Source organism: Zonotrichia albicollis, chromosome 3, assembly GCF_047830755.1.
Source record: "Zonotrichia albicollis isolate bZonAlb1 chromosome 3, bZonAlb1.hap1, whole genome shotgun sequence".
Classification (NCBI taxonomy): domain Eukaryota; kingdom Metazoa; phylum Chordata; class Aves; order Passeriformes; family Passerellidae; genus Zonotrichia; species Zonotrichia albicollis.
In genome coordinates this window covers 13,842,012-13,856,438 of record NC_133821.1, presented here as the reverse complement: position 1 = coordinate 13,856,438, position 14,427 = coordinate 13,842,012, and the positions used below count along the sequence as shown (strand labels likewise).

The 14,427-nt window shown below is 42.1% G+C and overlaps 1 protein-coding gene across 3 annotated transcripts in view; it reads right to left on the bottom strand.

Moving 5' to 3' along the window:
- The window catches only part of TTBK1 (tau tubulin kinase 1), a 100,936-nt gene that overhangs the window by 78,570 nt on the left and 7,939 nt on the right, over positions 1–14,427 (bottom strand). For 2 of the 3 annotated variants that reach the window (XM_074536767.1, XM_074536768.1), the window contains exon 2: positions 6,442–6,600. In XM_074536767.1, coding sequence (XP_074392868.1) covers positions 6,442–6,549 — 108 coding nt within the window. In that variant the 5' untranslated portion in view covers positions 6,550–6,600. Of the gene's footprint in view, positions 1–6,441; positions 6,601–10,787; positions 10,925–14,427 lie in introns of those variants that run through there. The other variant, XM_005486770.4, reaches the window with a different exon arrangement.

The window sequence follows — 14,427 nt, the reverse complement described above, 5'->3', positions numbered from 1 at the left end:
TATTGCCTCCATGATGTTCTTGCCAAAATTCAAGGAAAGACCCTTCAAGGAGACAGCAGAACCACCGTCATTCTCCCCCCAACAAATACATGTCTGCAGTAAAACATAACCATGGTAGCTGGAAATAATCTTTCAAGAAATAAGTTAAATTATGTTTACATCTCATTCAAAGACTTTTAAAACAGAACAAAACATCCACTGGAATCTTTTACAAGATTCTTTACCTGCTCTGGTAGTGAAGTTACTTCAGGGTCACATTTCAAAGAACTGCTAACAGCATTACCTCAAAACAGTTGTGTACAAGCCACCAGTACAACTCCATTCTTTCTCAGCCCCTTTTTCTGTTTAGTTTGAAACCCAACCAAATTATGCTTTTTGTGTCTCTGAGCAAAATTAAAGACTGGTTCCACAATAGGAATCCATGACTTCAGTTGACATAAACTCAAAGCTAAAGATATCATAAGATTCAGCATATTTGATATGCACCTTCTAGAGACAGATTGTCTGCCTGCTCTAGAGTAGCCTCCCATTCAGAGAGCAAGTCAGGATCCTCTGCCTTTCCTGGAAGGTGATTCCTTGATCCTCCTTCTGCTGAGACTTGACAGCATATGTGCACACAGTTACATATAATCATGTACAATAAAGACTCCTCTTGTGCTGCAAGAGTCAATGTCTATGCCAGGAAAATAATTTTATATTTGTTTCTCTTAGATATATTTAAAGCCTACTGTGTTGCCCACTTGGAAATTCAGGTTTACACTGAATAACACTTAACACTTAAGAGAGGAAAAGAAGTTTCAGTCAGATAGATAGTCAAACATGGATCTTACACAATGTTTAAATGATATTTTAGTGTCTTCTGTACCACCAAAAGCCTGTCCTGTGCATCTGTCCAGTTTGCTGAACAAAGGGCCCTGCCTACCGATGGCAGGGTTCTTTCCTCTCAAAGGCGACCAAAATAATTTGCTTTTCTGGCTTCCAGGTCAAGAAAAACAGTTCCACTTGAAGAAGGAAGTGTTTTCCATATTAACAGCTTGACAGCCAGCCTTGTTTCTGAACTATAACTTGATAACCCTTTGAAAGCTGCTGTCCAGAGCAACGTCTTGTCATATTTCCTCATGACCTTCCACGGGGCTAAACAGGCACATTTATGCAGTAAACAGCCAATAACTAGGTCACCACAGATTATTCATAAATTATTACAGTGCAGCCCTACTTCCACTTGGAAATTCACACTAAGTGAGCTGGCTATTAAAAATCTTTCTTGCAAAACAGTGCTACATTCAGCATAGCAACAACACGTCAGCTAATACCTCAGGATTCAGTACACAAGATCTTCCCTTGTCTGATATGTTAATGAGAAAGGGAAAGTATAAGCTACAGAAGGCAAAAAGGTAAACTGGGAACTGGAGGGACAATATTGAGTCTGCACACCTGGCAAAACAGCCAAACTAGAGGACACATAAAGGTCTACAGAGAAACAAAGGGGAGATCACACAAGATCAAGATCAAAGCTTCTGCTGAATCAGAAAACTGATTTTATACACACATTCCAGCCAATGGAAGGCTGTCAAAGCTGTCTTTGTTTCCTTGCATCCTTGCTCACACTCTTATGGAAATTATTCTCTGGCATACTTTTCCCAGCACACCAGATGGTACCATCCATTCAACATCACCACTAGCACTGCCACACTCCTTGATTTTTCAGCAACAATGAGGCCATCAGCAGCCATTTCCTTTGCTTTGGTCCAGAGCAAGCTGTTCTAAGTCAAGGTCTTGGCTGAGGTCAGGAGTTTATGTCATTTCCATTGCCTCATTGTCTGGCTGCTCCATGGGAGCTCACTTTCTTAGGTGAACTTGGGGCAGCCTTATGTTGGACACAAAGGAGAGATGGGCACATGCCACCCAAAAAACCCCAAACCAGTAATGAAACTGCAAACACAAAGTCAAGGAAGAACAGGAAACATCTAACTAGAATCACCTAAGTGGCCATCATGAGTCATCACTCATGTTAAGTCTTGGGGATATTCTCTTCTGCTCACTCACTGTTCTGACTGGGATACAGGCTGCCAACACCAGCAGGGTTCATCCCACTAATGCATGAGCCCCTGTGTGAGCTGGGTGTCTATTCCAGGCTGTGGAATCAAGTGAATAGTTCATCTGATCAAACAGGTAGGTATTTGGGCTTGGACACAGACAATCAGGAATTACACAGCACACAAATGGCTCCCTTTGAAGTCTCCTTTAAATATTCTGAAATATTTTTGATTCATCCTGAAAAAGGTTCTTGTAGCACAGTCTACCAGAGCTTACTAAAAAAAAAACCCCAAAACAACAACAGCAACACGCAAGCCTTCTCACTAAGCGAAAATCAGTATTTTCAGACACAGTTCAAAAAACCAAGGCAACACACAACCCCAGCCAAAAATAAGCTTGAATACAAATTTCATCTTTTATTCCAGAATACAACACCACTGCTCTGAACAAAGTCTGCCTTCCAAGGATATCATATAAAGACCAGACCTTCCCAGGTTAACATTCCAGGACCAGGGCAGGAATGGTTTGGTGTCAGGATTGGTGGAAATGTAAAGAAATGTGCAGCACTCTAAATCCAGAGCAAAGGACCAAATGGAAAGCCAGCAACCTTTAGTGAACTCAGCCAGGGTCAAGGCTGTCATCCACAGCCTTCAAAGACTTGACAATGTCAAACAGTGACCACTGTGGCTGTCTCCTAGAAGCACTTGTAGAGCCAAGCCTGCAACTCCTGCAGCCCAGCTCAATGGGATACCTGATCCAGAAAAGGCCAGAAGGTCTCATCTGACTTAACAGCTGAGGAAGAGCTGACCTTTATTCACCAAACTCTCCAGAGCCCACTCCACTTTGGGTCTGATCTCAAGGGAAATGAACTCATGTGCAACAGGTATGAACTGAGAAGCCAATCAAGAACTCAGCCAGCCACATTCTAAATCATCTGAAGACCTGTCAAAGCCCACTTAAAGCCATTCACAGTCAGACCAAAGCAGGCCCTAAGTCTGACAAAGAACCCTCCTTGTCCCAGCTTCCCTTTTGGAATATTTGCCTTTCTGAAAAAGACAAGGTAAAGAATCCACTAAAGTTTTGTGAGGTTTCTGGCAAGGTTTCCAAAATAAACTGGAGAGCTTCAGATCAAGAGGCTCAGAAACCTGAAAGCAAACAAAACATGGATTGCACCTAGGGAAAGAACATACACATGTACAGGAGTCATCACTTGTGTTCAAAGCTCAGTGCAGGAGCTGCCAACTCTGTCTTGCTAATAAGTGTCAGTTGTGAATCCCCAGTAAAAGGCATTTATGTGAAATAAAGAGATACATCAAAATTCAGCTTTAACATCCATACCTAGTTCAAAGCAAGTACAAGTTACATCTCACTTTGTTCCCTCCCCTGAACAAAACTGTTCACATCATTCAGAGCACACGTGGATCAAGACCCTCAGGGGACTCAGCAAAACGTGGTTCCAGTACTGCCTAAACTTCATCAAAAGTATCTGCAAGTAAAGAATGATGACTATAAAGAATACTTCTAAACCTACAAGTTTTGATAAAAACCATAAGCACACCCTGTCCATGTCTTTTTTTCATAAATAAGAACAAAAATGTTACTGCTGTCAGACAGCCAAACTTTACTGACTTCAAGTGACAGGAAAATGAACGACCAACAGGCTCACTGCAGAGAACCAGCATCTCCATTTGTCAAAGCTTTGTCAGCCAGCAGAAAGGAGGAAAGAAGGAAAGGAATTCAAGGAATACATTACACCAATCTAAAATTAGAAATCGGCTCAATAATGGAAGTATGCCAGCACTAAGAGCTACAAGGTTCAAGCAGATGCCCAGCCAGAGACACTGGGAGGACAAATTACACAAAAGACCTTCTGGCAGTTGCACCCCAGCATCACATAAATATGCCACACACCTGCTTGAGCAGGATCCATCACCCACAGCAAAGATTGGACCAAACAGCTGGCACATTCTGGGCTAGATTCAGGAAGATCTGTGACAAAAGGGAAAAATGCTACTCCTGATACTACAGCTGTATGCTCACTTTAAGGTACAGTCCCTTTTTCCTTGGTCACTTGATCCTATGCTGTCCATTTCCATGGGCCACCAGAAGTATTTTCAGAGCTTTTCCAGATTATTCCAAGCCCTCCACAGCTTGTGGTTCTGACTGGTCCCACACCAGCTTAAAGAAAGGGAAAGGCACAGAAGGGCTGCCTAAAAGGAAAGGGTCTGCACTTCACTCTTGTTTTTGGGGTGGGAGGAATTGCTGTTCAATCAAGGCTCACAATGCACAAGTCAGCTAGCACATGGTCAAATTCCCAGCTCTACTCAGAGCTGGGAAAAAAGGATTTCTCATTGCTATTTACAGCCTTTAGCAAGTCATGTCATTTCTCAGAGCCTTCAAGTGGGGCAATGACCTCACTGCAGTATTTAAGGCTACTGGGAGACATTATAAAACATAAAAGGTTATTCCTCTAATTAGAGGTAGTTGTTGTTGACAATACAGCTGCACATTTCTATCTTTTCTAAGGCAGAGTTAGTGGGTAGAGCTTCTAGTGGGCCCCAGTCACAGACTCATGCAACAATGAAGCACTAAATCCCACACTTAGTGCCTCTACCAACTTAAAAATTGGTTTGAAATGTTCCCTGTAAGCATCACTGAGCTTATTTTAGACTTTATTTGGAGGTTTTGGTGCTTGTAAGAGTTCTGCTGTTGCCAAGAACGAAGTTACTTTGTTTAGACTCTGTTACAAAAATACTCCCATCATTTATAGAAGTTTTAGCACTCCCCTCTATGAAGGAGCAACTCCAGGACTGATGAATAGGGAATGGTACAAGCTAAAGTTGGCCAAGGTAAAGGAGAACAGAGAATCACAGAAGTGTTCAGGGTGGAAGAGACCTCTGCAGATCAGCCAGCCCAACCCTTCTGCCTCAGCCTGGAGCTGGTGACACAAGAACCCATCCAGGTGGGTTTGGAGTGTCTCCAGAGATGGAGACTCCACAGTCTCCCTGGGCAGCCTGTTCCAGCCCTCTGCCACCCTCAGTGTGAACAAATTCTTCCTCATGTTAAGGAGGAATGAGTTTTAGCAATCATGCACCTGAAGCAAAGGCATCAGGAGAGCGCTAGAATTCAGCTTGGCAAAGAACAAGCACCAATGTGACCAAATTCAGGCTTTGGGGAAATTTCTGTTTGTGCAGGGAGAGGCAGATAAAAGCTGCAATCGTTATTTTCTGAGACACTGGTAAGCACAGGGCATGATTCAAGTCCCCTATGTCAGTTAACCATGGATAATCCCTCCAGAACAAGTACAGCTCCAGTCCAGAGCTGCAGGAGCTCAGCAAAGCTTTCCTTCAGCTGTGACAGAAAGCTTTGGGAGGGGCAAAGGGGTTGTCTCCATTTTGGTGTCTAATCACAGCTCAAAAAACTGAGCTCCTCCATCTGCTCTCAAGAAGCCAGGAGAATGAAGAACAGTTTGAATTGCTTAAATATAAATAGGCTGCTCAGCAATTGGCCAGACAGAAAAGTGAAGGCTGAGGAGAATGCTGGAACAAAGTGAAGGGAAGCAATGGGGAGCAACAAGAACAGGGCTGGGTCTAATTAAAGGATAATATTTTGTCTGAAATGTGCTATTGAAAAATAACCTATCCACAGCCTGGAACTGAAGTGAATTCAGAGTCCCAAGCTTTTTTAGTCCTCTGCTCTCCACACTCCACTGCAAAACTCCCAGGGCTACTGTACCACAGCCAGTCAGCAAAAAGAACAACTCAGTGCTATCACTGCAAATCACTTGTAGTTCAAACTAGTGAGGCTTCTGCTGGGAGTTCAACCATTCAGAATGCTGGTAATCCCAGTTAAAAATTGAGACAATGCTATACATGGGATTTAAATGTTTTTTCAGCATTTTAAAAGCAAAGCTTGTCCAGCTTGCACAACAGGTGAGATAAGAACTAGAACTCTTAACATACGATGATATAATTTTAAGAAGTATCTCAATAAATTTACACAGAAGTTGAACTAGCTGGTTAATCATAGACTTCCTGACTCTTGAAGTAGCTGCCATTCCAACCCAAAACATTTGGTTTTACATTACTTTATTGCAATGCAATTTATTTATAGTCATGTCTGTAGTATTCTTTGCCACAGTCATTTGAAATCTAATTTTCTACTAGAACACTATTCAGCCTGCTGCAACAGTTCAATCCTACATAAAAATCCTTGGCAGATTTAGCCTTCTGAAAATACCACTCCAAAACCCTTCTCCCTGCAGTATCTTGCTGACATGTCAAACCCCACCACTCGAGTGTTGCTTGCCAGAGGCCAGGATTAAGCAGGGAATTTGCTGTGCCACTGCAGGAGGAGAGGAGGAGGAGGAGGTTTGTTTGGGCCATTAAATCCAGAGCTACTCACCACTTTCCAGCGATCTTTGACCACGTAGTTGGTCGGGAGAATGTCGACCTGCTCCCCTCCACCACTCATGTTTGGTTCGTCCTTGATGACTGCTGCTAGGCACTGCATTTGCCAGCCAGAGAGTATTTCAGTAGCTCCCAGTTTAAATGAGCCATTTATCTGGGGGGAGAAAAAGAAAAGGGGCAGGGGGAATGAATGACAGAATTATCACAGGTCGCAGCGTAAGTCCATGCTGCATTCTCACAGGTTTTGTTTAGGACTAAATCAGAGCCAGACTTTTGGGAAAGAAGGCAAACTCACCCTGCAAACACCTGAGCTCACTCCATGCATAACCTGACAGACACAACCCTGCTCCCAGCCAGCAGCACAAACTAAAGTGTGACAACAACCAGCAGCTACACCATGCAGGAGTCCAGAGCTCTTGGGCTTGACAATGCAAGGAGAATCCAACACCAAAACGTTGCAAGGGCTCTCATTGTTACCAGGTGAAGAAGTCTTGCCTTAGCAGAGCAGCTGCCACCTCAGTAGCTTTCATGGCTTGCGTTGGATGGCATCCAACACAAATCAGAAAGGTTTGCCAGGTATTGCATTCAATAAGCCTAAAAAGTGTGAACAGGGTGGAAGGACTGTCCAGGGCCAGGGTTACAGACACATCACTGTAATGAACAGCCAAGCAGAGCAGATGGGGAATGTCAGAAAAGGCTCCAGCCAGGCGCAAGTTAGTCCTCCTCATACCCTACACACAGTGTAAAGATGATAAAATTGAAATACAGAGAGATAACTTGTGCCTTGTGCCTGTGGCATTCATCTAGCCCCTTTTTCTTGCTTTTATATGGAGCTCCAGATAGCCCATGTTGATATTAATTTTAAGGGGTTTTTGTTATAAATCTTCAGCAAAAATGACTTTGAGAAACACATTAACTTGGCTTTCCTAGAAGAAAATGAATGAAACAGGCCTAATAAAAGATCCTGCTCAGATAGTGGCTTTAGAATTAGGCTGTATCTTTTACTAAGCATCGATCTTGGCAATTCTATTGTCATTCCCCAAAAATATGAATATCTTCCTTACTAAAAATGAGTGTTACTGTAGCACTCTGGCTGCAAACTTAGATTAACAACATAAATACCGAATTTTTAAAAAAATACTAGAGCTGGTCACTCAACCATCACATTTCTTCAGGTTCAAAAAAAGGGCAAAAAGTTACCAGCTAATTATGAGCTCAAGTAGAGAAAATAACACATTCCCTAGCAATAAAAGGACTGAGAGGGAAGGCTGTGAAGGGGCCAGTATGTAACGTGCACAAGGAAGCAGCAGACAGAAGTATGTCAAAAGTGCAAGACAAAGGATGATCAAATAAAACATGAACAAAAGATCTCAGAGATCTTATAAAAATCTTCACAAAAGAAGATTTCATTCCAGATATAGAAGATAACTACATGAAAAAAAAAGAGCAGCAGACCAACTCAGCAAGAGGGCTGCTGAGAAATGTTCAATTCAACATCTGCTAAAGGATAATCAAAATAATAGAAGAGAAATAAGAAAAAAACCTGGGTATTAAAGAGATTCAGAAGAAAGGTGCTGCAAAAATGTTCCAAATTCTCACTGAAAGAGTCCTGCATCTGTATGGGGTAGCTGTGCTTTCAATCATTGGGTACAGAAGTAAGAAACTGGAAAGATAAAGTACCCGCTGTGTTTGGCAGCACAACATTTGTGCCTCTTCTTCTTCTAATGAGCAAGTGGAATGCCATTCCCAAGCTCCTTTATGCTCACCAGAACACCTGAACCAGCCATCCCCAAGCTACCAGTGAGCACTGAGCACACCACTTCCCTGCACATCATCTCAGGAGGCACAGCACAGAGAACCCCTGCAAAAATCTCCCTTAATGGTGGCTTTTCTTCTGGTATTTAAAGAAAATTTAGTTAATTATAGACTGCCCCAAACTTTTAACATTACAAACAATAATAAGACACAGAAATAGGTATCCCCTCCCTACTCTTGAAGGTCTCCTCACATCACTTTAGTGATGAATGTGCATAGTAAGATTTCAGCCTGGTGACTATGGTGGAAAGTCATCCCAAGGAATAATTTTGGAGGAGAGACTGAGCATGGAAGTCCACGAGCACTCAAAGCCAGGCAAGGTACAATCGCCTTCCCTGGTGCACTATTTCACTTTATCAAAATTTTAATACATGTGTACAAAGATATCATGTCTGTTATTTAAAGGAATCGGGCTTTGAAAGAGAATAAAATCCTCCTGGGGAATGCCATGAATAGCAGCCATTTGGCAATATGGAATTACAGAACTAAGTTTCCAGACATGCTCTGGTATCACCAGAGTAATGCAGCCAAAGCAAATGCCAATTTAATTACAGGCTGAAATGAATTCCAAGCTGGTTTAGATCACAGTAGCAGCACAAATCCAAACTTTATTCCTGAGGTAGTACAAATACAAGATGTCAGGAGATTCTTGTATCCCTGTCCCATGAAGTCATGCAAGGGAGTTGAGCAAGCTTAAGACACTCTAAAACTGCTTTTCTAGAAATAGAAAGTGAAGCACAAAGGAAAGCAGCTGAGAAATAAACAGGGACAACAGTAGGACCAAATTCTATCTCTTGGCCAGCCTCAGCATGAAGAAGTGTGAAATCAGCTCTTCCTCACTGATATCTCCATCAGCCAACTACAGAAAATTTATAAACATACAAACTTTATAGCTTTTTTAAATTTAGTCTTGGCATTTTTAATAAAAGAAATGCAAAAACCCCATGTTCACCAGTATACTGAAAGTGGCAAGAGCAGTCTGAGGAGTCATTTTACATGCCTTTCCAGCTTTTATTCTCCATCCTAGATACCCATTCCCAGCCAACTCAGATCAGGATACTGGTCTAGGTGGACCTGTGGTAGGACTCAGTATGGTCTGACTTATGTTTTGGTGAGGAGTGTATTTTCAGCAGAAGGAGTGCATATATAATATATATGTCTTCTTTAGCTCTTCAAGTTGGCCAGAGAACAAAAAGATAAAGAGTCAATGGGAAGAAGTCTCATATACACAACCTATACATCTTTACAAGGTTGTCTTTTATACCGGCAAAATTTTAAACAGCTTTATTGGAATAAAAATATTTCCTAATTTTACAGGATTGTAGCGTTCTTAAAATTAAACCTATAAATACCAAGCACACCCTGTAGGAATTCCTAATGAATATATGAGATCTTTGCTATGTTGGCTTGCTTCAGTCCCAGTATATCACAGTTGGAGTGCTCAAAACACAACCCACTCACATCAAGCTCAAAACTCATCAGACACGAGGTGGCTATTAAAGAGCAGAACAAAGGTATGGAATTCTGTCTCTCACCACCTTAGTAAGGGTCTTAATCTCACTGTGGAGGAATTGCAATATCCCACTTCATTTCAGGACACATCCTTACCTCTGGAAGTCTACAAATTAGAACAATTTAGACTGCTGTAACCATTGACCCTCTTTATTTGATCAAATTCTCCATCATAAACCAGCTCAGGAGCATGATCCACCCTAAGAGTGGATCCCAGAGGTGTTCTGGAATGTTGATGTAAACTACAACTTTTGAGACAAAGTTGGATAACTGCCAAACTAAATGAAGTAGCCCAATAAACTGCAGTCTAGAAATCAGGTCAATCTCCCTGTCCAACACCTGCATGAGAGGAACAACCAAAAAACAGTTGTACGTAGAATTTAAACATAATTTAGCTGTTCCCAATATGAACATGAATGAAACAGATGGGCTGGGTAATAAGATGAGAATATAACAAGTAGGACTGAGAATGCTTGGATGTAAGAAAACAAAAACCAGTGGAATTTCCAAGTGCCACTGCTCAGCAGCACTAGGGCTCAGTTATTGGCAACAGTAGCTGCATGGGCTCAGTGTCCCTCACCGTTTTCTAACATCATCTCCTTCCAATACCAACCATAAAGATGAAATCACTCACATTGAAACAAACAAAAAGCCCTTACACCTTTGTACCATGCACTAGCATTCTGTTATCAGGGTAGGAATGTGTGTAACAGTACAGGGAAGTAAGTTGATTTTAAAAAAATACAGTGCACTGGACTAACAGCCCCTCAGCCCTGGGATGCACCATACTCCCTGCTGAACTTGAAACAGCAATGAAAACAACCTATTCACTGCTAGTGTAGGTCTGACAGCAGGAGCTCATAAGGTTCTGAATTATTCCTTGAAGAGATCTCCCTTCACTGCCTGCCCCTGCTGCAGCAAACCCTGCTCAGAGAGCAGGCTCAGCTCCTATCAGCTGCAGCCCAAAGCCTCCTCTGGGATATATTCTACTCATAGGCAGGGAATGGCACTAACCTGAGAAATTCTGGACTTGATGTTCACAGCATTTCACTTCTGTAACAATCAAAACATCTAAAGGTGAGGTTGCAAGATGCTGGGGCTATTTTTCATCTTTGAATGGTTTATGGCCCTTAAGGAGTAACTGGGAAAAACAAACAAAAACAAAAAAGCTGCAATCAAGACAGATTGCAATCAATCAAGGTCCAGATTCTCTGCTAACACGAGGCTGCACTGAGCAGAACATACATATTAAACACAGTAACAGATGCACCTTGATAGCATTATTATGGCTACCCAGTTGCACAGCCAACTGAATTATCACTGCCTGCACAGTGAAAGCAACAGCACAGGACCAGAGGAAATCAAACAAAACCCCCAAACAAACACCACCACACTGCCAGAGACTGCATTCACACACATTACAGAGCAGTCAGACACACCAGTAATTTCTGTGCCAAACCCACCTATATCTGCAGGAGAATCAGCACAGGTAATTATGACAACAAATCATTAGGAACACACAGCAGATAAGCACGCCCACACTGCCAGGGGTTTATGTGATGATCCTAATCCTCCCCAAATACATGTCAGCAGTAAAAGCAAAACAATAGGGAGCAGGACAATTTGAAAGGAAAGTCTGTTATTATCTTCCACCAATCCCCTTGATAGAGTTTCTCCAAATTTGAAACAAGCAGAATATTAAATCCAACTCCAGGAAATCCCTCTGATATCATAACCAGCTCAACCTCCACTAATTTAACAGGCAAGCATTATGGTTTGCCTACAATAAACATTTAACTGCAGCTTAAGTATCTGTACCTGCAAAATCAATATAAATCACTACTGAAAAGCTTGAGTAGCCTGCTGGCAGCCAAAACAAATATATCTGAGTAAAACCAAGAACTAAACATAGGTTGTACTTATGATATCAGACTCAACCTACACCTGACACACAAGGGTATGTTGTCATCACCTGATCCTGGAGCGGAGTGTGACCAGACCCTCAGGTCATGCAGAATGTCCCATCAGGCATGTCCTGTCCCTTCTCTCTGATTTTGTGCAGACCCTGTTATTCACCTTCTATCAAATGTGGCCATTCCAAGTCACTTTTCAGAGTGGCCAACAGGACCTTCCTTGAGTCCTTATTCTTGAAGAACAGATTTTATCTTGAAAAAACCACTCAGGCACACAGCAAACTGATAACATCTGCTGCTCAATGGTCTTATTATAACCTATTATATCAGGTTATTATTAAAGGGCCCACAGCCTGAGATCAAACATTTTAAACCTCCATTCCAGAAAAAGCTTGTTCATCTTACCCATTCAAAAATTTTTATGACAGATGCAGTCACTATAACCATCAATTATTAAATAAACTTGCCAAAAAGTTCTTTAGAGGTTAGGAACATAACAGTAAGTTCCTGATGAGAGATGTCATCATTTGATTAAATTCTGGGAGACAGGGTATTTTCCTAGGAAAATTCATGTATTTATAGATTTGCCATGTAGACTTCATATTACCAAGCAGTTTCATCATAAAAATTAGCATAAGTGGGGCAACTGCCACTTGCTGCACTGATGTCACATCAGACTAAATGACACTAAATGGAATAAATTTTTTTCAGTGTTCAAGCCCAATGCTGATCACAACAGATATTCTATTTGTTATTACACAGCAGAGGTTTCCTGGGACTGACAAAACCATGACAAATCATGCCAACTGTTAGTCACTTAAACCATCCTTCTACAGCCCATTTTCCCATTTTTGTAAGGAACTCTTCCCCCTAGCTGGAGCATGCTCAGGGAAGCAGGTTCATCCCTCCCCTGCTGCCTGCAAATCTCCAGTTTCATTCTCTGCTCTTCTGTCTCATCCCTTTTTAGCTTGCAGACAGCTGGCTAAGGGAATTTTGCTGTCTGAGCATTCAGGAACCGCTCTGGGAGCCACAGTGGCACCACTGGACTTCTGTGCCCTCACAGGCTGTGTTCCTCTCGTGCTCTTGGTGCCCCTTGCACATGCTGCTTGGTAAATGGGGATATTTGGTCTGGGGTCTTCTCCTGTTTTATTTGGGCTCCACAATCTCTGGATGAACCAGCCAGCCAGCTCTACATGTCCCCATGTCCTTTCTTTGGCAAAGGGGTGGCACCATTTCATGGCTCCTTGCCTGGGCTCCAGACATTTCCTGCCACCCAGGGCACAACCTGCAGCTGCACACCCAGCTCCCTGCACCAGGTGTGTTCCTCAACAGCTCTTCCTTTATCTCAATTAAACTCACCTGCTAACGTAGTAAAAGGAAAAAGAAAACAATTTTGAGGTGTTGAATAAGTGTCCTTATTTGTAGTAATGTCCTACAAAATCACTACAAATAAGAAACTTAACAGAATTGAAACGAACAGGATTACCACAGGGTAGAGTCCAAGGTTATAGATTCCTGTGCACAAATACTTAAGTGATTCCCAATACAAAATCATGAAGAATTTTGAGAAGCCAGTCATTTATCAACTGGTTGATCATCACTAGTTGTTTCATGTGAGAAGGGCATATTCAATTTTCCTTACCTGAATCTTTAAAAGCAAACTAGGCACCCAATAAAACAGTACATGGATCTTCCTGCACGGGTTCTAATTTGGATTTCCTAAAGAATGCCTTAATTAACACTTCACTTCCAGGCTGTATATGATGTACCAGCATTTCAGGGGGAGTGATGGATATTACTGAGCACACTTTGCTCTTTGAACTCTGTGCATATAGAAAACATACTGTTTTCTATAGTGTTCACATGCATCCAGGAAGCTGGATTCACTGGGATTTAAGTTGCTGTTTGCTAAAAACCTTCCAAAGAGAGTTTGTGATTCTCTGGAGCCATCCATGCCTTTTGGACATTGTTAGCTATTGCCTCTGTTCCCCCTGGGGCTTTTTCATGAAACCATCCAGCCAGAGTGATTAAATATTTCTTTGGCAGAATCAGTTTTGCCTCAATTGTCCCTGCTCCATCACCATTTTGGGTTGCTTCCCACTTTTCCCACTGTCTCTCTTCTTTTGCTGAGCAGTCCTCGTTGTACATAGTCCTGGAGTTTATCAGGTTTGGCCTTTGCCAAACAGCAAGCCTTGTCCCAGAGGCTGCCTGGCCACAGCATTTACAGCTGCCCTGGGCTGGGTAATTCCTACAGAATTCCCACAGTGCCTCTCTTATGGGGTGGGAATGCATCACAGCAATTTCTGCAGGTAACTGTACTGATTCTAGCAAATTGTATATCTCCTCTCCACCACATACCTTTCCCTGCTGATATGGAAACCTCCACTCTTTCCATGAGACTGTTGCTGCATGACCCAACCCAAAAGCACACCAAGACTCCACACAGATGTCATTTTCCTTTGGAAAGAATTGGTGCAGTTTTGGGTTTTTGGGGCTGAGATGATCCCCAGGTATTAGAAAGTTGGTTTTTTTCCCAGCCCCGCAACCAAAGAAGAAGTCAAGATTTGTCGGTTCTGCTTTTCAAGGTTGTTTATTTTTTCTTATTTATTATATTCTTTTTCTGACTTGCTGAGATTTGTCTGGCAGGTTGGGTTGTGGCACAGTGTTTGCCTTTGGGGTGGTGTTAATTTTTATATATTATGAATTATGTGTATTTTATTTACAATAATTTTCTAATATCT